Source organism: Chrysoperla carnea, chromosome 1 (genome assembly GCF_905475395.1).
Source record: "Chrysoperla carnea chromosome 1, inChrCarn1.1, whole genome shotgun sequence".
NCBI lineage: Eukaryota > Metazoa > Arthropoda > Insecta > Neuroptera > Chrysopidae > Chrysoperla > Chrysoperla carnea.
The window spans coordinates 60,257,536-60,283,699 of record NC_058337.1 but is presented as its reverse complement, the minus strand read 5'-3'; the positions used below and the strand labels follow the sequence as shown (position 1 = coordinate 60,283,699).

Below are 26,164 nucleotides of genomic sequence, written 5' to 3'. Positions count from 1 at the left end.
TACCAATTTAAAAAAATATTAGAAAATAGTTTTTACTGCTGCAATTTATTTTACATTAAATATACCAATTAAAAGGATATATTATTCACAATAATATGCGTCGATCTCAAGCGCTACCGAGTTTTCGACGACCTCTGAATGATATTGATGTTCGAGAACATAATGAATCACATAAACGGCCACCATCCCCGGATTCAAGTATCAGTAGAATATTTTACAAATCAGGACCCTTAAATTCAAAACATCACAAAATGAGAGTTAATCCAAAAGTAATACTTAAAGGTAAGTAAGTATAAATGATTTAAAATAAATATTTTTACTTGACGAAAAATAAGTTTTTATGTAAATAGGTGCTTGGATTACGAGTGAAATGAGTTATGTTGGTGATAATAATGAGCAAATTGTTAAATGTACTTTAACAGAGTTGGCTATATTTTTAGCTTATTTAATCGTTTTGATGATTGGTAAGCTATTTCAAAATATAAGCTCATTTTTGTCTTATTTATGATCAGCAGATGTTTATCCTTGGTTATCTACTTTCAAACAGATGGAATAACGAACATTATAAATAATATAATCGTAGAATGCTTTGTTACCGATCTCGCACGGCCTTTCTGAAGCACCTATTTTTGCATTTTTGTAAATTGTGCGGAAACTTAAAAAAAGGTTACAATTGGAGCCCATAAACCAAGGCAAATAAATGGCAAAAAAATTATCGAGAAGTTCACAAGGGATTTGACTTCAGCTAGTTTCATTTTTTGTCCTTTTTAAGCACTACAACTTCCTATTTTTCGTTTTTTTTTTTTTTAATTAAAATCCCTTTTCCATCTTTTTTTTTGCAAAATAACGGTTATTTCACGTTTCCGATTTTTTTAAGTTCCTACACTCCAATTTTTTCTTAAAAATTAACATTCTTCTAATTATCGCGTTGAAAAACTCGACGGGTTAATTTTTTTTATATAAAAATTCTCAGCCTATACTACTTGGGGGTTCTACAAATATTTGATACTTAAGTGAATACTTACGTAATCAATTTATACATAATACATGAATTTAAACCGAATCATATTTATTTACTTATCTTAAAATATTTCATTTTGGTTGCAAATTTTAAGACGAGAAAAAGCTTGCTGATCCAAAGTTTGGTATTAAAATTGTGGGTGTACTACAAATATTTTATACTTTCAGTGAATCTTTGTGTAATCAATTTTTCCATAAAGAATAAATTTTATTTAACTAAATCATATTTATTTGAAATTTCATTGTGGTTGTGGGTATACTAAAGCTATTAAATAATTTATGTGATGGCTGGTATAGTGCATCCAGCCATCACCATAGTTATGTATATATACATCCTGTATATATACATAAATATAGGGTCTTCTATAATTGACTTATTTGATCTTATGCCTAATTTACGAGCTAATTAACAATATCAAATAATATCATAGTGTGAAGGAGTCACCAACATGCAAAATTACTATAAAAAAAACTCTTATTTATGTTATTGTATTATATTATTGTAAACACTAAGTTTTTATTACGCTCCTACACTCCCTTTCTTTGTAAATTAAGTTTTGTACGCTGCCTATCGTGGCCTTACGGACAAAAAACACTTTGTATAGTGTGTTGGAGTTGTAAGTTTAGAAGATGTATAAGATTTAGAGTTTTTTGTAGTAATTTTGGATGTAGGTCACCCCTCCAAACTTTGATTAAATACATCCACTGTTAAACATTCACTGTTTAGCTTCCCAAATCCTCACAATCAGACTAACACCATAGACCGTATGCCTTCAATTATATGTTGGCACTGCCGAACCAGTCCTTCCACTTAACTACTTAACTACTTACCACTTATTATATAAATTGGCTGAGAAATATGCACTTTATCATATTAGCTGTAAATAAGTTTAATTAATCATTTCATCCATGAGCTTAATTGAGAATTTTTGAGACTGTTTGTATACAAGTACCAATAAAAAATTGATATTTTTTTTAGTTTTTTTCACGGTTCATCCCGAAAACCAATATGATTTGACTCATGCTATGGAAAAAGCATTTCTAGAAACTTCTTTTATTTCTAATGACATTCATTTGAAGTATGTTGACATAATAGATGCGGCCGCCATGTATAACGTAAATTCCTTGTAGTAAACCGCCTAAAATTGAGTACGGATATTTTGTTCTCTATAGGATACGTTATTTTTTGTATTTGAAATTGTTAAATATTAACAGTTGGAATTTTAAAATGTCGTAATTGTAAGGCTATATACCTACTCAGTTTTCAGGCTATACTTATTCTAATTTTCTGAAATTTTATTACCTTATTAACTTGTACTTATTTTGCACTTTTTAAGTGGATGACACAGGTATTTGTACCGCAGGTTTTTACTGATACTTGGTATAAAAGTAGAGGCATAGCTGTAAAAGCCTCATCAGAAGATAGAAATTTTTTATATGAAAACAAAGCTGTTAGTAAAGTGAGAATTCAAACGGTGAATATTAATAAACTTCTTTTTTTTTAATTTTTTCCAAGTCCACGTATTTAATTAAAACAATCTAAAAATAAAAATAAAAGAGAGTTCATACTATTGTCAGCCATTCGTTTCAAATCTATGACCATCTTGTATTATATTTAGTCTTCTTCCCATAATAATCTCAATGGTTAGCTGAAGTGACCGCTCATTACTGCTTGGTTAGTATTGACATTCTATACAGGATTGGGAGGAGAACCTGGTTAAGCCAAAGGGCGTCGTATTTTATACCGACGGATGTAAGTTAGAGAAGAGGGTGAGTTGTGGGATCTTCTCTGAAAATTTCGATCTGCGTCTCTTATTTCGGCTGCCGGATCACTGTAGCGTGTATCAAGCGGAAGTGATAAATATTCATGAGGTATGTGAATGTATAAGACTGAACACCCTTAGGTGCAGGGACATTACAATCTTCACCGACAGCCAAGCAGCTCTTAAATCCTTCAGCTCAGTCTATCTAACGTCAAAGGTAGCATAGGAATGCCGTACGTCCTTAAATGAGCTGGCGGAACAAATGAATGTAAACCTGGTATGGGTACCGGGATACGGGGGCATTCCAGGAAATTGTGAAGCTAACGAACTTGCCTGAAATGGCACAATGCTGCCGGACACAAGTATCAATAAATATCCGGAAGTTCCATTAGCGTACTGCAAGTTGCTCTTCAAAGAGGATATCTTCAAAAAGGCCAATCTTAGTTGAAGGAAGGAACGTACTTGTGGTACTACAAGGGCCTCTGTTAGCAAAGTTGTCACAGGACACTGCTTGGGTGGCAGGCATTCTGAACGTCTGGGCCCGGTAGTGTATCACGACTAATGCAGGAGCTATGACAGTAGTGAGGAGGAGGAGACAATGTCACATCTTCTCTACCCAGCTCTTGCCATGAGGAGATGGACTTACTTGAGCCAGCCTCTCTTTGACGACCTCTCCAACCTAAAGTCCGTCGACGTCAAAGCACTCCTGCTGTTCTTAAACAGCTCCAAGTGGTTCATGAAGTATTGGCTGGGGATGGGTCAACCCTCTTTCGGTATCACAACGGACCCTATGGTCTAAGTGTGTCCCATTCCAGGACACCCACTCTAACCTAACCTATGGACATTCTATCCATGGGCAATCTATATTTTCTTTCAGATACATGCCCATGTCGAAATATTTCAGACAAAAGAAAATCTTACAAATGCAAAAGAAGAGTTTTTCAGAATTATTAAAACTATTTTAGTCATTTGCTTGAAATATTTTCACAAGGGTGGGGTGCTATATTAACCAAGCAACGGTCGATACGAGCGCTTTGTTCTTTAGCATTCATAAATGAATTAACTTTAACTATCTGTGAAATGGCACTGGCTAGCAGCCATTTTGGTCTGCAGTGATGTTATCGGCTAAGCCCACCTAAAAGTTATTCAACAACATAATAGCCATTCATTAATGTTCCTGTAGGTATCTGTTTGGAACAACAGTTGTAAAATTTTTCCAGCTGTAAAAAATTATTTTAATAAATGTTTTTCGTATTATTCACCAAGCGTTGTGGACGATCGACAACAATTTGGTACCCCAGCAAGGTAAAGAAAAATGAAGAGGTAAAATTTAACTAAGCGGAAAATTGACTTTTGATTGAAATTAATATCTTTAATACTTGTTAATGGTTTAAAATAAAGACGTTCAAATACATAATTCACTGGGTCACCATCATTTTAAGCATTTACTTTTAACTCTTATTGTGGGTTTCCGGCTAGTGTAAATTTCTGAGAAGGAACTTCTTTATATAAATAGATATACAATATAATGATATCCGAAGGATTCAAGCGGAAAAAACTGTTTTTTTTTTGTCATTTTACCTACATCGCTAACTTGAAAAGGGTCTAGAACGAAGAAGAGTGGCAAATAAAAAAAACGATTCCAATTAATCGAACTAAAGTCAATTTTCACTTTAAATTCTGCTACAAGTAGGTACTTAAGAAAAATAATTGTTCATGTTCTCTAGACTTGATGAAGGACCCGATTATGCAAATGGAAAATTAGCTTGGTACCCCCGAGTGGGCAGTTTAATTGATCTACCGTCGAGCAGTGGAGCATTAGCTGACATAATTGCTTTACAAAATAGTTTGTGGGTAGCCAGAGGTGTTCGAACTGTCATTTTACATTACAATTTGTATAATATTAATTTAAACTGTTTTTGTTTTATTAAGTAAGTTACGCAGTGGTTATAATCTCGGTGTTCATCAGTTTAAATTAATTGTCACTGATAAATACACAACAGTACATAGTCGGTGTGGTACTGAAGTCGTGTGAGTGTGACCCCTGTAGTCCACACGACTAACTTCCCAGAGGGGGAAAAACATTAAAAAAAGGTCTTGTTAGCCTTCATAGATTATTTTTCGAACATGTACTGCAGCTAATGCTGGAACGATCATTATCTCCATAGATAAATGATGTGTTTTATCCACTTTCCAGATTCTGTTTTTTCAGTTTTTTCAAGTTTTTTTATTACCATTAAAAAACGGCTCAACTAATTCTGCTGATAACTCTTTACGCGAAATACGCGATTACGCGTCGAATAAGCCCAGTCACGTGTTAATGTCATAACTGGTTCGCGAGATAATCGAAGCGAAAGAATCCGAACGAACATATGAACATACGCACATACGTACACACACACACACACTCACACACACACACACACACACACACATCACATTAAAAAGATTTGATTCGGATATTGCGACCTTGAAACCGCAGAAATATGTAAAACTGGAGATTTTCAAAATCGGCCTGATTACATTAACTTTCTCTGGGAAGTTAAAAATTGCTTTTTATAACATACACCTTTAAAACATTTTGTTGGGATAAATTTATTGATCATAACAGTTATAATCGGGTTAATTTCTGTTCTATACACATTTTTGATTGAAATTATTCTTTGATTGGCATTGTTTTTAAGAATTCTCTTAAATATTCATTGGTGGCAACAAAATTTATAAAGAATAACCGTTCCAGATAAGAATGGTTAAACTTATAATTAAATTGCAAGCACTGCGATTATACTTTTTACTGTATCGATTTGAAATTTGGATATGTTATAGGTATTCATATTCTACCTGCCCTGGGTATTTTCCCAATTTTCATTGTTCACATCTAGGTAATTTTTTTTATTCCACTGTATCTGGATGTGAACAATAAAAAATTGGGAAAATTAACAGGATTTTTGAAAAATAAAAGTATCCAGGACACGAAAAATATAAATACATTTTTAACACGCTTATATTAGCTTAACCCGCATGTATGTATGTATGTTTGTATGTTTGTGTGTAACTCTCTAATATCATACACATGCATAGGACATCATCAGTTATATACATTTATTTTACTACCGATAATCATACTATACATATACTAGGTGATCTGTTATTGATAGCAGAAAATTATACCAGTAAATTAAGCTTATCAAGACAAATGGAAAAGTTCTTTACCAAATTTCGATCTGAAGTCTAATATTGGGAGATGTGGCTTTGGAAAAATAGAAAGTTTTGTGAATTCACAGACCTATCAAAGTCATTAAATTAGTAGATGTCACTTAAGAATAGAGAGGGGACTTTCATAAAACAATAATTGATTGGAAATTGATTTAATTGGGTATGCAATACTAAAAAAACTATTTTGTTATAAACAAAGACAACAATAAATAATATATATTACCAAATTATTTCACCAATATAGAGACTTAAATGTGGGAGGTATCAACATACGGTGGGGATTTAATTGTGTATTAATATTCACATAATTAAGTATCACATAATTTCTTATGAAAATTCATAGAGCATTGTGTTATGCTAAAACATTTGTGATACTTATCTGGAGTGCATGGCACTAATATTAATACACAATTTAATCCCCTCCGTATGTTGATACCTCCCACATCTAAGTGTCTCTGTATTGGTGAATTAATTTGATAAATATGTATTATTTTTTTGTGGTCTTTATTTATAACAAAATAGTTAGTTTAAATCAATTTACAATCAATTATTGTTTCATGATAGTCCCCTCTATATTCTTAAGTGATACCTTCTTCGTTTAATGAGTTAAATTGGCCTGTGAATGCATAAATCCTTCTATTTTTCCCATAGTCACATATCCCAAATTAGGCCTCAGATCGAAATTTGGTAAAGAGCTTTTCCATTTAATAATAATAATAATAAACTTTATTGATATGCCAATTGGCTAATCAAAGTAATACATAGTTAACATTATATAACTTATACACAAAAAATCAGAATAAAACTGAAAGATAACATATTACAAAAATTAACATCATGAAAAATATAAATTTTAAACCAAATGTCTAATCAGAAATAAATGAATAAATAAAATAAAATATGGTCACAAGTACAACAAGGCAAACTGAAATTCAAAGATATTGTGAGCGCTTGTCCAAGATGAAACGCAAATATTTATACACTGCTTTAAGATCTGCAATATTCTTAGCGTCCAAAATCAATTTCGTATTATTCAATCCGCGACTGTAAAGATCGTCTCTTTCATTCCCTACTGTCCCATAGCACTCCTCTATAAGATGTTCAATTGTTTCAATTCCGTTACACAGAACACAAACCCTATCCCCGCTTCGGTTTTTCTTATTTTCCCAAGCAAACCTGTTCATTCTGAAAATAGCAATAGTTCTTCTTACATCTCTGTCTGTTAAATTTACATACATTGCTCCACCCTCATAGTGATCCAATTTTGAATACAAATGCAATGAAACCTTATTCCTCACATCCAATAGCATTTCTTTCAGGAAGTACTCATACACTGTACTCTTGACATGTTTCCTGATCTCCAAATAATTGTCATGAGCTACATCCATCGCATTAAATCCTAATTCCAATAATTTGTTTTTAATTATTGCAGTTGTATCGTTTAAGCTGTAACAATTTCTCTGTAATATTTTGTTGCTTAAATGAATTCGACAATAATAGTTTATAAGATGTTGTAGTATAGTAGCTTCGATCGAGATTTCCCCTAACTCCAACTTAACCGCACTGTTTGGTGATGATTTTGCAACTCCTAACACTTCTTTATAAAAGCTATGAACAAATATACCGATAGACTTTTCACATTTTTCTAGACCCCAAATTTCTTTCCCATATAATAAGATGGGTAGTACCATCACCCTAAACATATTTAATAGAATTTTAGGTGGAAAATTTTCATAGCTATAAATTTTTCTTCGAATCACCATTAATGCTTTGTTGGCTTTCTCAATCATTTTGCTTTGATGCAGACCCCATTTTCCGTTGCTACAAATAAAAAGCCCCAAATATTGAAAGTTATCAACTACCTCGATTTTGAAACCATTATACATCCAATTTTCGTTCCTGCCCTGCTTGCTACCATTTCGGATTGTTAGCATTTTCGTTTTTTTCACATTAACCGTTAACTTCCATTTGTCGCAATAATCTTCAAGCCCTTTTAAAGCTCTTCGCATTCCACCAACTGAGTTTGACAACAGAACTGCATCATCGGCATATAACAGAATTTTAATTTCATCCCCTTTGATACACGGAGAAATAGTTTCAAGGCCTTCCATATGATCAACAATATCATCGATAAATAAAACAAACAATATAGCAGACAATTGGCATCCTTGTCTTAATCCTTTCATAGTGTAAAATACGTCCGACACATGATATTTATCAATACGTACACAGCATCCAGGTTCTTTATATATTGACTTTAAAATTTCCACCATATTTACAGACATTTTCATTTTTAACAGTTTTTTCCATAATAAATTTCTATCGACAGAATCGAATGCCTTTTCAAAATCAATGAAACAGCAATACAATTTATTACGTTTTAATGTAAGTGTTTTTTGAATCAATGTTCTCATAACTAGTAAATTGTCCAGTACCTCATACCCCACTCTAAATCCTGTTTGATATTTAGAAATTTTCTGTTCAGTCTCAACCCATTCTTGAATCCTCATTGACAATAGTTTAGTGTAAATTTTACTGATACTCGGCATTAAAGTCAATCCTCGATAATTATTTGGATCCAGTGCACTTCCCCTGCCTTTAAATAAATTACAAATTATACCGACATTCCATTCCTTTGGAAATATTTTGACTTCCATCAACTTGTTTAATAAATTCACAAAAATAATCAAAGCTTCATTATTATTCAAAAACCCACACTTTAAAAATTCATTCACAATACCATCTCTGCCGCCAGCTTTATTTGATTTTAAATTACTTAGTACCAAGCGAACCTCTGAAATATTTATCGCTGCATCCAAAACATCGCTGTAAGTGTTATATTCTCTTTCATCGCTAATTTCCCCCAAGTTAACTTCCGCATAATCACACTGTTCGCCGTATAAATTCCGATAGTGTTGAATCCATTCATGAGGTGCAATATTATTAAAATTATTATTATTATTGGCTCTATGATCATTATTTTTCAATAACAGCCAGAGCCCTTTATTGTCCTTTGCCTCTAAAGCTGCATGTATTTCCTGAATATATTTTAATCCGTGCTCTAGTTTTTTCGTTCTGCATAAATTTTTATAATATTTTCGACATTCTACATATTCTATAATGCTTTCCTGATTTACATTTTTCCTCATGATTCGTAATTTACATTTTAAATCTTTCTTCTTGCTTTTACATTCAGCATCAAACCAAGTGTTTTTGTTGTTTGCATTTGGCGCTCGAACAATAAACTCACTTTCCATTTCACTTCCCAAGAAACTAAACCATTTATGCATAAGCAAAACTGTATTGGTTATATCATTTGATTCAAGCATCCATTTTATGCCAATTAAAAATAACTCAGTTTCATTTCCATTCAAATTACATAAAAAATTATCCCTCTCATTTTCCTTCCATTTAAACTTCCTGATTTTAGATCCTACTGAGCGTTTTTCTCCTTCCGTTTTTATCGAATTCAGTTGTACCTCTACAGGAAAATGCTGTGATTGACTTTCATCTCCCACTTTTAAATCAATGCCGTCGTTCCACAATGCGGGCGTTACAATAACATAATCTACTAAACTGCAGCCGTTTTTCGATACAAAAGTCAACTCGCCCGCCTTATCACTTTTAGTTCTACCATTTAAAATTATAAAATCTAAATCGCGTACAAATTTTAAAAATTGCTTACCGTATTTATTCAAAACCTTATCCTTACTTTTCCTGTCCCTTATTTTAGTATTTAACACATCATACGCAAAAGAACAACAATATCTATCCACTTCAGTTTGATCATCACCTTCTGCATTTCCAGTTCGAGCATTCCAATCCCCACCCATAATTATTTCTGCCTTTGGATACCTTTGAGACAAGCTTATTATTTCTTCTTGCAACTGGTTGAAAAAGTCAATATTGGCCAAAACCGAACTTTCTGGATGTAAGTAAACTAATCCCAACAGAAAAACTGTGTCACAATCCTCAAATAAAACCCACATTACCTCTTGTAAACTACTAATAATTTCCGTAACTTTATTTTGAAACTGCGAACTATAGAACACCGCTAATCCACCCGGAAATCTACCTCTTTCTACAACTCTACTTCTATTTTTAACTAAACATTCATACCCATCTAATTCGAATTTCAAGTCGCCTTGTGACCATGTTTCAACTAAACAAATAAAAGAAAACTTTTTTATATAACTAATAATACTATTGTCCTGTAACTTAGATTTTAAACCCTCTATATTCCAGAACACTACACTTAAGTTTTTCTTTAAATCAATTAGTTTTTTGGTAGTTGATTTTTATTGGATCTAGATCGGAGAGTTCGCCCTAAAACATCTCTTCTTAAACCATCAGCCGTGCCTGCATTTGGTGTTAGGCCAAGGTCCTCATCAGCTGCTGTCACATCATTGTACGATTTATTTAGCTCATTAACGTCATACGAATCCTCATGCACCACAATTTTCTCACCTCTGATTGATACTCTCTTACCCTCCTCTCTCAGTCTTTTAGCATGAAGTTGTAAGTTTTTGCGAGTCTCTCGTTGCTTTGGCGTTAGATCATCATTTACAAAGATATCTGTTCCCCTTAGCTTGCTCCTGTTTGAGATTATTTCCACCTTCTTCTTATAACTAGCAAGAGCAATGAAGACAGGTCTAGGAAATCTACCATTGCGCTTTCCAATACGATAAACGCTTGCAATATCGTCAGGTTTTATGTTAACTTGTAGCTTATCAGTTATTAAAGATAAAGCTTTTTGTTCCAAATGGTTGGTAGTTTCCTCATTACCTTCATCTATTCCAAAATATATTAGGTTGTTCTTTTTTAATTGTCTCTCCATAAATTCAACTTTCGACTCCATTGTTTCCACTTTTACTCGCAATTCTTGATTTTCCTGTTGCAAATCCAGGATACCTTGCTCTATGGCAGTGATTTTATCATTCGTCTCACTACAAGTTTTCTTTAAGCATCCAAACTCAGCCCTGCAATCATCCGCAAATTTCTGGAGCATTTCGCTTAAACTCGCGATGGTAGCCATATTAATTAATTATTTACAGATATTTTGCACTGTACAATTAATTTTAGCGCACTCCACTATTTATTAAAAAAATAATTTTTTTAAAATTTTTATTAATGCAAAATTTATATACGTAAGCTATTGAGTCTATTTTTTAATTAAAATTGATGATTAATCAATTTGCCAACTACACAATTTTTTACTCTGAATGAAGCACGTACAAAAATTTAAATTAAACACTTAAACTTTTAAATAAATCAATTAAATATTCTTCTTATTTAAAATACAGACTATTTACACTTTCAGTGATTATTCTTACTAAAATCGACAATTAACTTTATTTAATTCTTATCAATTAGTTAATACTTATTACATTACTTTACTTCACTTTACTTTACTCTATCACCTCCTGACCTGACTTTTCCATTTGTCTTGATAAGCTTAATTTACTGGTATTTTTTTCTGCTATCAATAACAGAACACCCTGTATACTCAGACCAAGCAACAAGGGTGTTTTTTAGTTTTTTAAACTATATTTATACCATGTATATATGAAATATACATAGTATATTAAGTTTAGTCCCAAGTTTGTAACGCTTAAAAATAATGATGCTAGGAAAAAAATTTTTATACCATGTATATATGAAATATACATAGTATATTAAGTTTAGTCCCAAGTTTGTAACGCTTAAAAATAATGAGGCTAGGAAAAAAAATTTGTCATAGGTGTTCACTAAATTACCTAATTAGTCCATTTCCGGTTGTCCGTCCGTCCGCCCGTCCGCCCGTCCGTCTGTGGACACGATAACTCAAAAACGAAAAAAGATATCGAGCTGAAATTTTTACAGCGTACTCAGGACGTAAAAAGTGAGGTCAAGTTCGTAAATGAGTATCATAGGTCTTGGGTCCGTTAAATTGGGTCTTGGGTCCGTAGGACCCATCTTGTAAACCGTTAGAGATAGAACAAAAGTTTAAATGTAAAAAATGTTCCTTATCAAAAATTAAACAACTTTTGTTTGAAACATTTTTTAGTAAACATCACTGTTTACACGTGGGGGCGCCAATTAGACGAAAATTTTATAATATGTACTATACTTGATTATCAGTTATGTATGTGTCACATGTTTGTATGTGTGATGTGATAAAGAAATCAACACTGACTATGCATGGTATTTCAACAATTAACTCAGTCAATTGTTTGTTTTCACTTGTCTTATTATAAAATCAAATCAAATCTCAGAAAGTATATATTGCTAAAATTCAGACATAAGCTAATTATTCAAAAAATATGGTGCATTTTTAAAGAGTATATGATAATATATGGCTATTTTGGTATTAAGGTTTATTTTTGAAGTTCCACCCACTGGTGGATTCATTCCATCATGGAATATACACACAACAAAAGTTTTAAAATATGTTACCGCATTTGATTTTTTTGTATTTGGATTGGAATTAGGATTGATAATATTTATTATAATTTACACATTTGAAGAAGCTCGGGAATTGAAATTTTTCGGTTGCAGTAGATATTTTACTGGTTTTTGGAATTGGATTGACGTCTTTATATTATCGGTATATATATTTTTTTCATGCCATACTTACTTTTCGTTCCTAATTTTTAATTTCGTACAAGTATAGGTGAGAGCTAGAGGAATAATTTCTTGTATTTTTAATCCATAGAATTAATTTTTGCTAGTTTCACACTCGCTACCTTAAACAGCTTTAGGCAAAGAGTTTTTTCCTTTTTATTCAGAAGATGTGGATTGCGGAAAACTTCTCGATAGCTAAAAAAACCATCAAAAATCGGTTATACAGGATAAGGCACTAGATAGGAAATAAAACTATATCTCGTGTAAGGTTCTACAGAACCCTGCCAGCAATCGCACTAATATAAAAAAAAAATTTTTTAATGATATAAAAATATCATTCTCGAAAATTGGAGAAAACGAAATAGCTCACCGCCATATTCGTAATATTTCCACGAACCTTTTTCCAAATATCACCGAAAAATAGTTTTAGATTTAAGGTACCACTTTAAGTGTCATCCACAAAATTAAAGAGTCTCGTTTTAAGCATTTGCTTGTTCTGTAATGTACCGTTAAAATAATAATTTAATCAAATTTCGCATTACAGTAGAGACTTACTCTCCACACCGGTCATCGTTCTCTCACTCAAAAATGATATTTTTATTTTATAATATGATTCATTATGATTCCAAAAACACAATAGCATCCCAATCGGAACAAATTCAACATCCCTAATTTTTATTGAGCCACAAATCCGATATTGAAACAATCGGCATTGTCTCATTATCATACATCTCAACCAAATATGCTACTAGATGTAATTACCCTTTTGGCAGCAAACATGAACCTCACTGTACATTCGTAATAAGTAATGCCACTGATTGCCAAACACATGCTTCGCATGAAAATATTTTAATAAGAAAAACAAGAAAAATCTAATATCGACATATATCTAATAGAAAAAAATTTTATGGGTCGACTTGCATAGCGAAACCACCCAGACAACTTTCCTCAACTGCTTTGGTAAAAAGTAAAAAAAAAAATCAACCAAAAACCAAATGAAAAAGTAAAAATAAGTCAAATTTACAAAATATCTATTTCTTATGGGAATAGCAAAAATTATGCGTTAATATTATTGTATTTCAGTTTTCATTTATTATGGTATTTATACTATTCGTGCAAGCAGTTTTCTTTCCCAGTATGGTTAAAAAACGCTTAGAAGACTCAAATAAGTATATGTACTATGTATCTTACTTCAATATTTCTCGATATAACAAATTATACGATGTTCTGAGTGCGATCGTAATATTTCTTGCATGGTGTAAAGTTTTCAAATTTATGACCTTTACTAAGAAAATGGATCTCGTTGTAAAAACACTGAAAAATGTAAGCGAACTCATTTCAAACATGTAATTTATAAAAAAGTTATATAAGGTCGGTGGTTGTATATATGTAAATTATAAGCTGTGAGAAACCTTATACCCAAATTAATTTGCCAAGAAATCGTAAAGTTGTTTTCGTAACCTTATTCGACTTTCATCGTAAAACCGCCACATTTCCGCTATCACATTTAATCATGCTAAACAATGACCCTTCACAAACTTGTTTGCATGATTTTTTTATGATATATGTTTTAAGTACTAGATCTTGTATACAATTTTTTAACGTCAAAGCCTTTCGGCTATAATTGATGTTTGATGATGCAATGGCGTAAACTAAAGAGACAAATATCTTGTCGAGTAATCTTAAAGAGAATTGAAACAAATACACTCGCAACAGGATTCGATCCCGGACCTCTTGTATTCATGCCGAGTGCTTTAGCCAGTTCGGCCATACGAGCTCTAGACTCAGAGTGTAATTTTTTCAATTCTCTTAAATAAAGATATAATTTTTGATTGATCTTTAACATGTGTCTTTATTTTAGGCAGCTTGCAAGGTATATGATTTTGGTTTGCTTATTTTGACCTTTTATATTGCATTTTCATTTTGGGGATTTTTTCTTTTTCATTCAGCGGTAAGTAAGATATTCTAAGTGGTTACAATATTTAAGAATTTGATTTTAAGAAATATTTTCAGCTTGAAGGATATTCAACACTTTTTGATACTTGCGTATCGCTTTTACTAATGTGTCACGGTGAATTTGATTTCAATGCTTTGCGAAATGAAGATGAAGTCTTTGGTCCGATTTTTATAATTATGTTTCTTGTACTCTTCTACTTTTTAGTGGCAGTAAGCACTTTTAAGATAAAACCAATTCTTTTCTACTAATTAGTTAACTTCAAATATTTGAATTCTCTGAAACACTAGATTTTTTAAGGTAACCGTCTTATGGTGGGTCCACACGACTTCTTCACACAGACTTCTGTAGAACTTTGTAGGCGCAACAAATCAGTGCAAACAAAAGTCGGTATGATGGTAAAGTCTGACTTAAAAACGTCTGAGCACGGAAGTTGGAAGTATTCCTATACTAATGATAAGGCTGCACATACATTTCGTCATTATATTTACATGAAAATTTTTACTCAGGGTTTCCGTCTGTACAGATATCTGTACAAACAATAGTCTATATCGTGTGGACCCACCATTAGGCTTATTAAGTATATCGTGTAAAGAGTGTGCCATTTTAACTTAATCGATGAATATTTCTGTAACGGAACTATCTTATAATACAGACCTTGGATTTCAATGTGGCTCAAGTCAATGCTTGTTCATAACTCATAATATAATTTTTCATTAAAAATATGAGTAGAATAAGAACAACTTCTTAAGTTATTCAGTTATTATATTATTTCAGAATCTAGTTACAGCCACCATAAGTGAAGCATACCAATTAATTAAAGAAAATGAATCATTTGGATCGAGAGAAGTAACTCCTTTAAACTTTTTGAGCAGAGCTTATTATAATCTTTTTTGCAGACGCAAAAAATTGGTTAAAATTTACAAGAAAAAATGTTCATGCATGACTTACACTGAAATTTATGATTTGTTAAAAAGGTAATTGAACATCAATTTTAAATACAAAAAAATATTGTGCTATAACATTCACCTCATATCCTCCTTTTCAGCAAGAGGTACCTTCCTTTCAGTAAATTTTAAGAAGACTTTCCATTTCTCTTCAGAAATTTCAGATTTTTTCCTTAAAATATCCTCTTTTTAATATTTCTACAAATAATTTTACAGTAATTGTTTTACAAAAATGTCTTCAATCTTTTCAGAATGAATTTTACACGAGAAGAAATTTCAATGTTCTTTTCCAAATATAACATTAAACCAAATCAAAAGCATATATCACAAAAACAAATTGATGAAATCGAAACTGATTTAAAAATCAGAAAATTTATACCATTATGTAAGTGATTACTGACAAGTTTCTTAAGATTTTCCCAATAATTAAGTTCAAAGATTATTCGGAGGTTTATCATACTTCGCACCATAAACCGTAAAATCACATCAAAGGAGTTTTTAGTCCTCATGTATGTTGGTTTTTGACTAAGGTGTGTCCTTGTCTCGGGGGCCGCAGTGTCTTGGGAGACCCATACCATACCGTACAATAATAAATTAGTATTGAAAAGTACTTAACAAATCATTCATTATATATATAAATATAGTCAAGTTCATACATGTGATTACTTATAGTACAGTAAAAAGTGTTGAAAAAATCGACTAACAAAGGAAAATGAAATAAACCGCTCGCATTTTGCTAAAACCTCATGGAATGTGTTTTTTATGTGTCAAAAATCATTAGTATGGCATGAGTTAGAATCTTTTGCACCACTAACTCATGCCTTACTAATGATATTTGACACTTCAGAAACACATTCCATGAAGTTTTAGCAAAAGGCGAGCGGTTTCTTTTATTTTTATTTGTTTGTAACATCTTTTACTGTACTATTAAGAAAGAATAAATTCCTGGAAGAAGGAGAAAAATATAAGTTTGTATGAGATGGGCGCCACTTAGGGGAGATAGGTTAATTAAAGAAGATTCAAAAAAGGAAGGGGAAAAAACCACAGCGCCCATTATGGTTAAGAGACTTAATTTAAGATGGCCTCTGCTTGTCTTACTCATTATAACACAAATATGAACCTTATTTTACAATAATATTGATGCACTGTACCACGTACACTCGGTGGCACAAAAAATGTATGGATTACATAGAGTACTATATATTTAATCCGTGCATATTTTGTGACACAGAGATACATGATGTACTACATACAGAATATACGAACTATTTTGGTCTAGTAGTACAAACCAATGAGTATAAGAAATAGGAGAACGTCGCGTATACAGTTACGAATTCCATCTGGGTGTTTGTGTCCTGTAAATACTACTGCCTTTACAACAGAATCAGTACATGTTTTTATGATATTATTTCACAGAGTGACGCAGAGGAATAGAGCTGCACTCATAACCCAGAGCTCCTTAGATCAAAAATATGCCCTGCAACAGAATTTTTTTAAACATAATTATGGAGATTAAAAGCGTTTATGGCTGGACCCAATTACTAGAGGTTGAACTTCGTATATCTTAACATTGCCAATAATGGAAGCCTTCTTCTCTATCTTATGCTCTTTGCTACAAACCACTGAAAGTTTATACAGCCAAAGGTTATGTGAACAAACTTTTTAAATTCAGTAAATAATGATGTGAACAGATGCAATCGTTTCTGCAATTAATTCAAATAGACAGGCAGGTTAACGGCAATCACTTTAAAACTGTTTATTTAAATTAAAGAGAATTGAAAACAATACCTTCGAACCAGAACTCGAACCCAGACTTCTTGGATTCATGTCAAGTTTATTTAAACTTCCGTAGACACTATTAACTTTTAATTTAACAATTTATGGTATTAATTCTACTAACATTATTTTTGCGATACCGTTAAACTACAAAAGATAAATACCCAATTTTACATTCTCCAAGCAGCTATAGAAAAACCCTCTCCTTCTCTATTTTATTGGAATCGTAAGCTAGGTTAGGTTAGATTGTATTGGCTGTCCACGAGAGAGACACTAAGTCCGCCGAGCCCGTTGTGATACCATATATGTTCATTTCTCAGCTCCTTAATTATTTTGACAGGCTGAGTGCATCTTTTCCATGTATACCTATACCTGCCATGCACTACACCTTCCCATCACAACCATTAATTAAATTAATTTTTTTTGTGGCAAGGTAATCTAATCCGCTACCTTTGGATTACAATAGTAAACTATAAATAAGCAGAAGAAAAAAATATTAATATCACTTTTGTCAAATATTTTTGTAGTACCACAAGATGTTGAACGACACTTGCGCACGAAAGAAAAACACGCCATTCGAGCACAAAAAGAAAAACGTTTTGCTAATTCACGATATCATGTCTTTACCTACGCTGAATATGAAGTGTGAGTATTTTTAACTTGAAAATTTCAAGTTTTTACTAAATCCATAATTTTGAATTTATAGATTACAAGCGCAATTGGATCAAATTGAGATTTTGCTAGAGTTATCAACTGCAAATCTTTATGAACTACTAAAAATTTTTCAATCGGGTGTTAAATATAAATGGATGGTCAAGGAAGAATCTGATGCACAGTCTGAATGTTGTAATATATCACCGGGAGGCCATGCAAACTCTGATCCTACAAGCAGTGATTCAACATAACTAAAGAAAAATATAAAATATCTACCTACCTATATTGTGTCTTACAATGTAATCTATACTAATATTATAATTTTCAATATTAATTTGTTTATATACCACTAGTTCGATTGACATTTAGGCATATAAATATCACAAGTACATAGTACATGAATTACTGGTATATATATCTTTGTTTGTCCCTTTTTCCGTCAAAATAAAGCTGCATATTTAAGTGATTTTTGGCACAAATATCCAGAAAATTATTTTTAAAATTTAAATATTTTTAATTTATATACAGATTGATCCATTTTAATCTATTATGGCTAATAGCTCGTTTAAAGTTGCAGAGTTTGATGGGGTACATCATGTTCTGACATCATGTAAATATCATTGTTTAACCGTGTAAGGGCCCAAATTAGGATCAAAGTTTGGTGCCCATTTTCTCCAAAACTATAAAAGATAGAGAGTTGTAAATTTGCAGGTAGCTTTAACTAGCGGTCTTGTAAAACATTCTCGGAAAAAAATGAAAACAAACAATTGACTGAGTTAATTGTTGAAATATCATGTATAGACAGTGTTGATTACACTGTCACATTACACATACATACATGTCACACATACATAACTGATATTACACACTATACAATTTGCGCCCATATGGGTAAACAGTGATGTTTACGAAAAAATGTTTCAAACAAAAGTTGTTTATTTTTTTATAAGGATCATTTTTTATATTTAAACTTTTGTTCTATCTCTAACGGTTTACAAGATGGGTCCTACGGACCCAGGACCCAATTGACCCATGTTGCTCATTTACGAACTCTACCTCACTTATTACGTCCTAAGCACGCTATAAATATTTCAGCTTGATATCTCTTTTCGTTTTTGAGTTATCGTGTTGACAGACAGACGGACAGACAGATGGAAAGACAACCGGAAATGGACTAATTAGGTGACTTTATGAACACCTATACCTTGTTATATTTCATATATACATGTAATAAAAACTCCAAAAACCAAAAAGGTGATCAAAAGATCGTAATTGTGTTTGTTTTTTAAATTTTCTAATTTATTAAAAAAATGCAAGTACTGATATTCAACTCTGTTTATGCAGGGTACTCCAACAATTAGCTCAGTCAATTGTTTGTTTACTTTGTTAAATGTTTTTCTTTGGTGTACGGGGTTTTCTTAAATTTTGAATTCAATATTATTATTACCAATTATTTAATTTTTTATAATCTAATACATAACTACTGCTAATTTTAAAAGTATGATTATAATGCATGATTATAAACGGAGATAGGTAATTACATGCATTACTATTATTAATGAAAATCATCGTCCATGGCTGCATCAAAAAAATTTAAAGCTGCACATCCATATTTTGTAGTAAAGTCAACGCTGAATATGCTGTTTTTACAATCTAAGCACCATAATATAAAAATACATAAATTAAAGGTCACTACACATGTTTTAAATAACATTTACACATACTTACACTAATAAATGTTTCTAATCGGACAGGTATAAAATTACCGGCTGTTATGCTTATTGGTTTTTGGCCCCGATTTATTATTATACAAAGCGCTTTGCGAATTTTGGCGCCACACTTTTGCCAGTTCGACATATATATGTCGTCGGTAAAATCCATGCTCTAAAAGAACATACAAGAAAATTCAAAGGGGTGGTATTCCTATCTAGAAAATAGTAGTTTGGGCATTATTACTTCATAAAGTATTTTTTCTAGAGTTTGCAATTATCTAGGATAGAACTGATACAATTTCTTTAAATATCCTATTCTGGTCATGGTTACAATTTTGACCTACAAATTTTGCCGGAGCTTTGTCCGTACCTTTAAAATGCTAACCTTAAAATATACCTTATTTCCGTACCAACAATAAAGAAACAGTTGTATTAACACAACTATGGTAAATGAAACTACTGCCGAAGCTTGAGAATTCATTTCTTTCATCTGAAATAAAATATTTTTTTTAATCAATAAATGAAATTGTATTATTTTCAGTTTTCAATAAATGCTTTGCTATCATCAATAATTGCCTTCTAATTTCTTTATATTTTTCAAAGTTATAAAGTCTGGTTTGAAGGGGAAAGACCAGCTGAAATTTTTCATCAAAGCTTCAAGCTTCTTTGAAAATTCAAGAAGAAAATTGGTGAATATCGGCAGAAAAACCGATAATGCTCTATCGATTTCAGCTATATATAAAGTTCGAAATGATGCTAGTTTTTAAAATAAATGCATATACTAAAAATATATACTCATACAAAATATTAAATAAATACATACTGTTGATAAATAGTAAATATTAAGGCAGAGAACCAAGGAACTGCAACTAAATTGAGCAAACAAACTCCATTTAAATGCTCTATCGATTTCAGCTACAAAACTAAACGAAATAAAAAATATATTCTGGACAGTAATTTCACTGTGAAATTAATTATTACGATTGACCGGGGAAACAGAAAATCTTATAATTAAATTCACTTACTCCATTATTTGTAAATGATGTTTTACATTAACAATCAAATCCTGGTAAACATGCGAATCAACTTTTTCGTCAAGGCCAGTAACTACAGCGGTATTAAAATTTGGATCTTTTTTAAGTTTATCAATTGCGATCTCATACATATTTGTAAAAGAATCACCTAGAAGGTCATATTGACCGCAGACAATCACCATAAAACTGGTTATCAAAAGATCAATTGTTATATTCAATGTTGCACCACAACAAACAACTGAAAATATTATATAAACAAGTGAAAACAAACAATTGACTGAGTTAATTGTTGAAAAACCATGCATAAATAGTTTTGATTACTCTATCACATTGCACATACATATACAATTTATATAATATACATACTATACAATTTACGCCTAATTTGCGCCCTCACGGGTAAACAGTGATGTTTACGAAAAAATGTTTCAAACAAAAGTTGTTTATTTTTTATATGGAATATTTTTTACATTTAAAATTTTCTTCTATCTCTAACGGTTTACAAGATGGGTCCTATACTGACCGATAGGTCAAGACCCAATTGACCTATGTTGCTCGTTTACGAACTCGACCTCACTTTTTACGTCCTGAGTACGCTGTAAAAATTTCAGCTTGATATCTTTTTTCGTTTTTGAGTTATCGTTCCCACAGGCGGACGGACGGACGTACAACCGGAAATGGACTAATTAGGTGATTTTATGAACACCTATACCAAAATTTTGTTGGTAGCATCAATATTTTTAAGCGTTACAAACTTGGGACTAAACTTAGTATACCTTGCATATTTCATATATGCATGGTATAATTATAGTAGTTTTATAGACTGCGAGCTCGTACCAGAAAAACATAATCAAATTTTTACTGTCTGTCAATGGTAGAGAACATATATACAGCCAGAAGCAACAGAAAATTGTATAAAATAACATTCATAAGGAATTAATGCAGTTAAAAATTACTTTTGTTTGCAAAACTCAGACAAAAACTCTTTACAGTCTGCAAATCCTTTTAATAAAAGGCAATACTTTTCAATACACTAAAAATTGATTGGCAGAAGGTTTTCTCGCGTACGAACTTTAGCATAGCTAATGGAAGTTTGTAAGGAAAATATTGTTATGTTAAACTTTGTACACGAGAAAACCATCTGCCAATCAATTTTTAGTGTATTTAGTGTATAAACAAAAGTTAATTTTTAACAATGCATTAATTCGTTATGAATGGCATTTTATACATTTTTCTGTTGCTTGTTACTGTATACAGAATGTTCGATTTACATCTAGGCATATAAATATTACGAGTATGACAGAATACATGCGTTAAATAATGTATCTAAGTAAGAGGTATTATATACATGTGTTGAAGCTTCAATATGCGTTGAGGTAGTCGTAAGCACTTGGAGAGTGTGAGAGTTTCATAGTTGAATAGATGAACTACAACAGATAAAAGCCACGATACAAGTCACTTTTGCAATTTCATATAACACCTATAATACCTCTTACTTAGATGCATTGCTTAACGCATATACTCTGTCATACTCGTGATATTTATATGCCTAGATGTAAATCAAACATTATGTATATGTCCTCTATCATTGGCAGATTGTAAAAAATTTTCGTTTTTCTGTTACGTGCTGACAACCTTGATAATTGCAGTTTTTTTCAATGGGAATCCCTCCGAACATAAGAGACTTTCTTAAAACATTGCTAGAACGCTCGATCGAATGAACTTTCAAAAAAATTAAAACTAATTTTAAACAAAATCGGTCTATCCATTTAAGACCTACGATACCACAGTTCATATAGACAGACACCCAAATACACAAATGCACACGCTAAACTTAAAACACCCCTCCTATTGCGTCGGGCCTAGTTGGATGGTGCAAACATTTTCCAGTAGGTTTTGGCAACTACAACAATTATAATAAACCATCCCCTACAAATACCGCCATTTGTCTTTCATAGCGATATCTGTATAATCAATATCCGATTGAGGTGAAATCTTATAGTTTGTTCAAATAGCCTTTTAAATTTATATTTAGCAATTTACCATTGCACGAAAAAGCGTGCATAAAGTAAGATCTGCTCATCTACTCGTAAAAAAAACAGTACGAGCAACTCTTGCGTATTACTTAATCAAATATTCAAATAAGCCTAAGTGGCCGAGCGGTCTAAGGCATTAGTTATAGACCGTTAGTTTACTTAGACTTAGGTTGTGGGTTCGAATCCAGGCAGCGGCAGTGTGAACAATTATAATTAATGGGAGTGCAGAATTGATCACATTGTCGTCGCTTGGATAAGAACGTAGTAACCGACTCCACCCACATCAAAAATGTAATTGTAAATATAATTTGTAATTAAATAAATAAAGATTCACAAATAATGATGTGGGTGGCCTCTGTTATTGGCGTATATGTCAGAGAAACGGAGGTTAAACCCCATTATCAAATATTCAAATTGCACTCTCGCTTCCGTCCAACTGACGCTTTCGGCCCTCAAGCTCAATGTAAACTTACTATTTGGTTTTGGTGCAGCCCAGACATATTTCTAATGAGTTACTTACCGATTGCTTGGCAAGCGTAAATTATTTGAAAATATGGTGTTGATTTAGCTGCTGTCGGTACATAGCCGGGAAACGGTAATGTACCACGTGCACCCAACAAAATTGGTGATACAACATAATTGATAAGTGAAAGTGTGGTTACAGTTACAAATATATTAGTATTTTTGCGAACTGTCGATGCGGTTGCAGTAATATATTTTTTTTGACTATCAATTTTTGTATTAAATAATTTCGAATCAAGTACATCAAACATTTGTCTCATCTAAAATTGAAAATGAATTTTAAATTAACTGTCCCAATGTTAGCCAGTATATAATGTCATTGGTAAATACACCTCCAGAACTTTATGTACCCTGGTGGAAAAAATATTTGAAAAAATAATAAGTCTTAATAAGTCTTAGGAAACTCTGAAAAAGTCTTAGAAACTTTAAAAAAGTATTAAGAACTCTGAACAACTCTAAATTATACTAGTCAGAAAACGTTTAGAAATTCAAAGTTCCTAAGACTTTTCAGAATTTCTTATTCTTTCTTCAAATATTTTTTCCACCAAGGATATGGCTTAAATATTCTTGGTCTATAGAAGTTTTGCTCTACGAAAATTTGCTTTTTAGTTTAATAGTGATCTATTCTTTTATGAGAATCGATTCTACTTTTCATTTAGGGATTCATTTACAAAAGATCTTGTTGTTTGTTTCCCAGAAGATATAGAAACGACCCTGGGCAATGAATTGCTTCAACTCGTTGAATTACCAAGGCCCTATGAACTCTAATCTTGGTCAAATTAGGGGGAAGATAAGGGAAAACGGTTTTAACAGCTCTTAGTCAAAAGTTTTGGTTTGTTTCCTACATCCTTAGGAAGGCTTTGCCATTAAAAATTATTCCGAACTCCATTCTCTATTTTACTACCTTTACATATCCACCCCGGTTTGACCGCTTGAGAAATCTGTTTTTAAGATAGTTGATAATTTCTCAAAAACTACGTTTTTAAAATCTGAAAATGGGTCCCTATATCTTTTTTGGGGCCCTCGATACGAATTAACCTCAGGACGCCCACCAACCAATGCGACTCTGATGACATCAAACACTAAAGAATATGAATAAACATGATCTTGAGAAAATATCGTATCCGAAGTGGGTATAAGTATTTCAAGTACTAACAACGCAAAAACCTGACCATATGATTATGTAGACCTGATATAGCAAGTAAGTACATTTCCCACCAAATATCCATTTTTTCCAAAATATCCATTTTAAGAAAATCATTGAAAACTTTAAATAATAAGGCAGAAATTTTATTTTTAATTTTGGAAAGATTCAAAAGTTAAAACTGTGACCCTATATATTATATTTCCTGCTGTAAGTCATTCAATGCCTCGGCGAACACTAAACAACAACGAAAATAAACAAGTAACAGGCAGTATATAAAATCGCAAAGTAAATATAATCCATTCAATTTTTTGCAATGTTAAATAATCATTTAATATTTGTGCCTATTTTCGTTGTTTTGGACTAGCATTAATGCATAAAAGTAAAACCGCTTCCATAAATCAAAACATTTCATAATCGCATATCTTACAAATGTTTTAAAAAGCAGTCCTTCTAAAGTACTTACTAAGCCATTGAAATATAATAAACTGAAAATTTTTACTAATGCTGCTGAATGCTCAATACTTATATACAAAGAGTTAGCAATTTCATCAAAATCAGTAGCAAAAACTACGTTGTAATAATTGGAGAATACAAAAAGTAATCCACAAACAATTGTTACTGTTCCACAAAAACACCAATATGGTTTATACCATTTTGATTCTTTCAGTGGTGGGAAACCACCACATAATCTCAATATAAAAACTATGTTATGCATGGACTGGCGAAGTTCCATTATTAGCAGAACTCTTAACAACTGAAATAAAATAATATATTTTACTTGGATATCGATATAAAAAGTGTTTCTAAAGTTATGTTTAAAATATTTGCACAAGAAATCGCCTCTTTAGAGTAATTTGACCGTAAACCCACTTAAAAATTTGATAAAATTAAAATACAGTCAAACTGTATACCTACTTAAAAATTAACTTTTTTAATCGTCTGTGAAGCGAGATAATATTATAATTTAAGTGCACATAATTAACATGTACGGACCCGTTTTTTATACGGGCAAGTATAAAAAAAACATAGTTATGTGTAATGGGTAAACCCTAAAACTTGCATTTTATTATACAGAAGCGAATTCTGTTTGTCCAAATAATTGGAATGTCACTCAAAATGCTAGTGGAGATTGGTTGAAAGGAGGCCACAATGACTGATCTCCAATTGATTTCTAATTTTGTTAAAGCTTCTTAGATTTAAGTAAAGACTATATCCAAAGTTTGAGCTTCATAAAACATTTAATATAAAAATAAATATTTTTGTTAATTTACGGTTCTAGTCCTGTAATAAGAACTTGGCTCTTTCAAAACTTTGGTCGGCTCTGTCAATGCCTACGTGTTATGTAAGAGCCAAATTTCCTTTTTCTTTTTAAATGGTAAGAAGTTCTGAAGGATACTCCTGATTTTGGAAAATTTTTCACATTATGTACATCATAAAGGAATAAACAACAACTTATGATACTATTATTATTATTTTCTTATTTCCTTTCGTGTTTTTTACCCATTCTTTTAAACAGACTTTTTCATGATACTTCTCTCTATATAAATTAAGCTTTGAAATAAAAGACGATGTCACGTATGTCAAGTATTTATTTATTTTAAAAAATAACAAAGCAATCAAAAAAACCCTTTTGCCCTACATGAGAGCCCTTTTGGAGTATATTAAACATTAGCAATGGATATAACATAACTGTAAAACATTGCCTAAGCTGATAAAAATCATTCTTGGATCAAATAAAATATTTTTTGCAATAAAAAGTAGAAAGAAAGTATAAACTACA

General features: G+C 31.8%; 2 protein-coding genes across 2 annotated transcripts; one reads left to right on the top strand and one right to left on the bottom strand.

The window, feature by feature from the left end:
• Positions 1 to 95: 95 nt before the first annotated feature.
• On the top strand, positions 96 to 18,204 carry LOC123306056. The gene is made up of 7 exons (XM_044887929.1): positions 96 to 282; positions 351 to 464; positions 2,000 to 2,129; positions 4,511 to 4,678; positions 15,755 to 15,888; positions 17,807 to 17,924; positions 17,986 to 18,204. Exons 1-7 carry the CDS (start codon positions 96 to 98, stop codon positions 18,182 to 18,184), a joined length of 1,050 nt encoding a protein of 349 aa, XP_044743864.1. The 3' UTR covers positions 18,185 to 18,204.
• Positions 18,205 to 19,509: 1,305 nt separating this feature from the next.
• Positions 19,510 to 24,484, bottom strand: LOC123306048 (odorant receptor 94a-like). Its single transcript, XM_044887916.1, has 7 exons — positions 24,410 to 24,484; positions 23,236 to 23,497; positions 20,671 to 20,917; positions 20,469 to 20,568; positions 20,031 to 20,135; positions 19,662 to 19,817; positions 19,510 to 19,586 (listed from the first exon to the last, which is right to left on the bottom strand). Exons 1-7 carry the CDS (start codon positions 24,482 to 24,484, stop codon positions 19,527 to 19,529), a joined length of 1,005 nt encoding a protein of 334 aa, XP_044743851.1. The 3' UTR covers positions 19,510 to 19,526.
• Between the last annotated feature and the right edge of the window lie 1,680 nt (positions 24,485 to 26,164).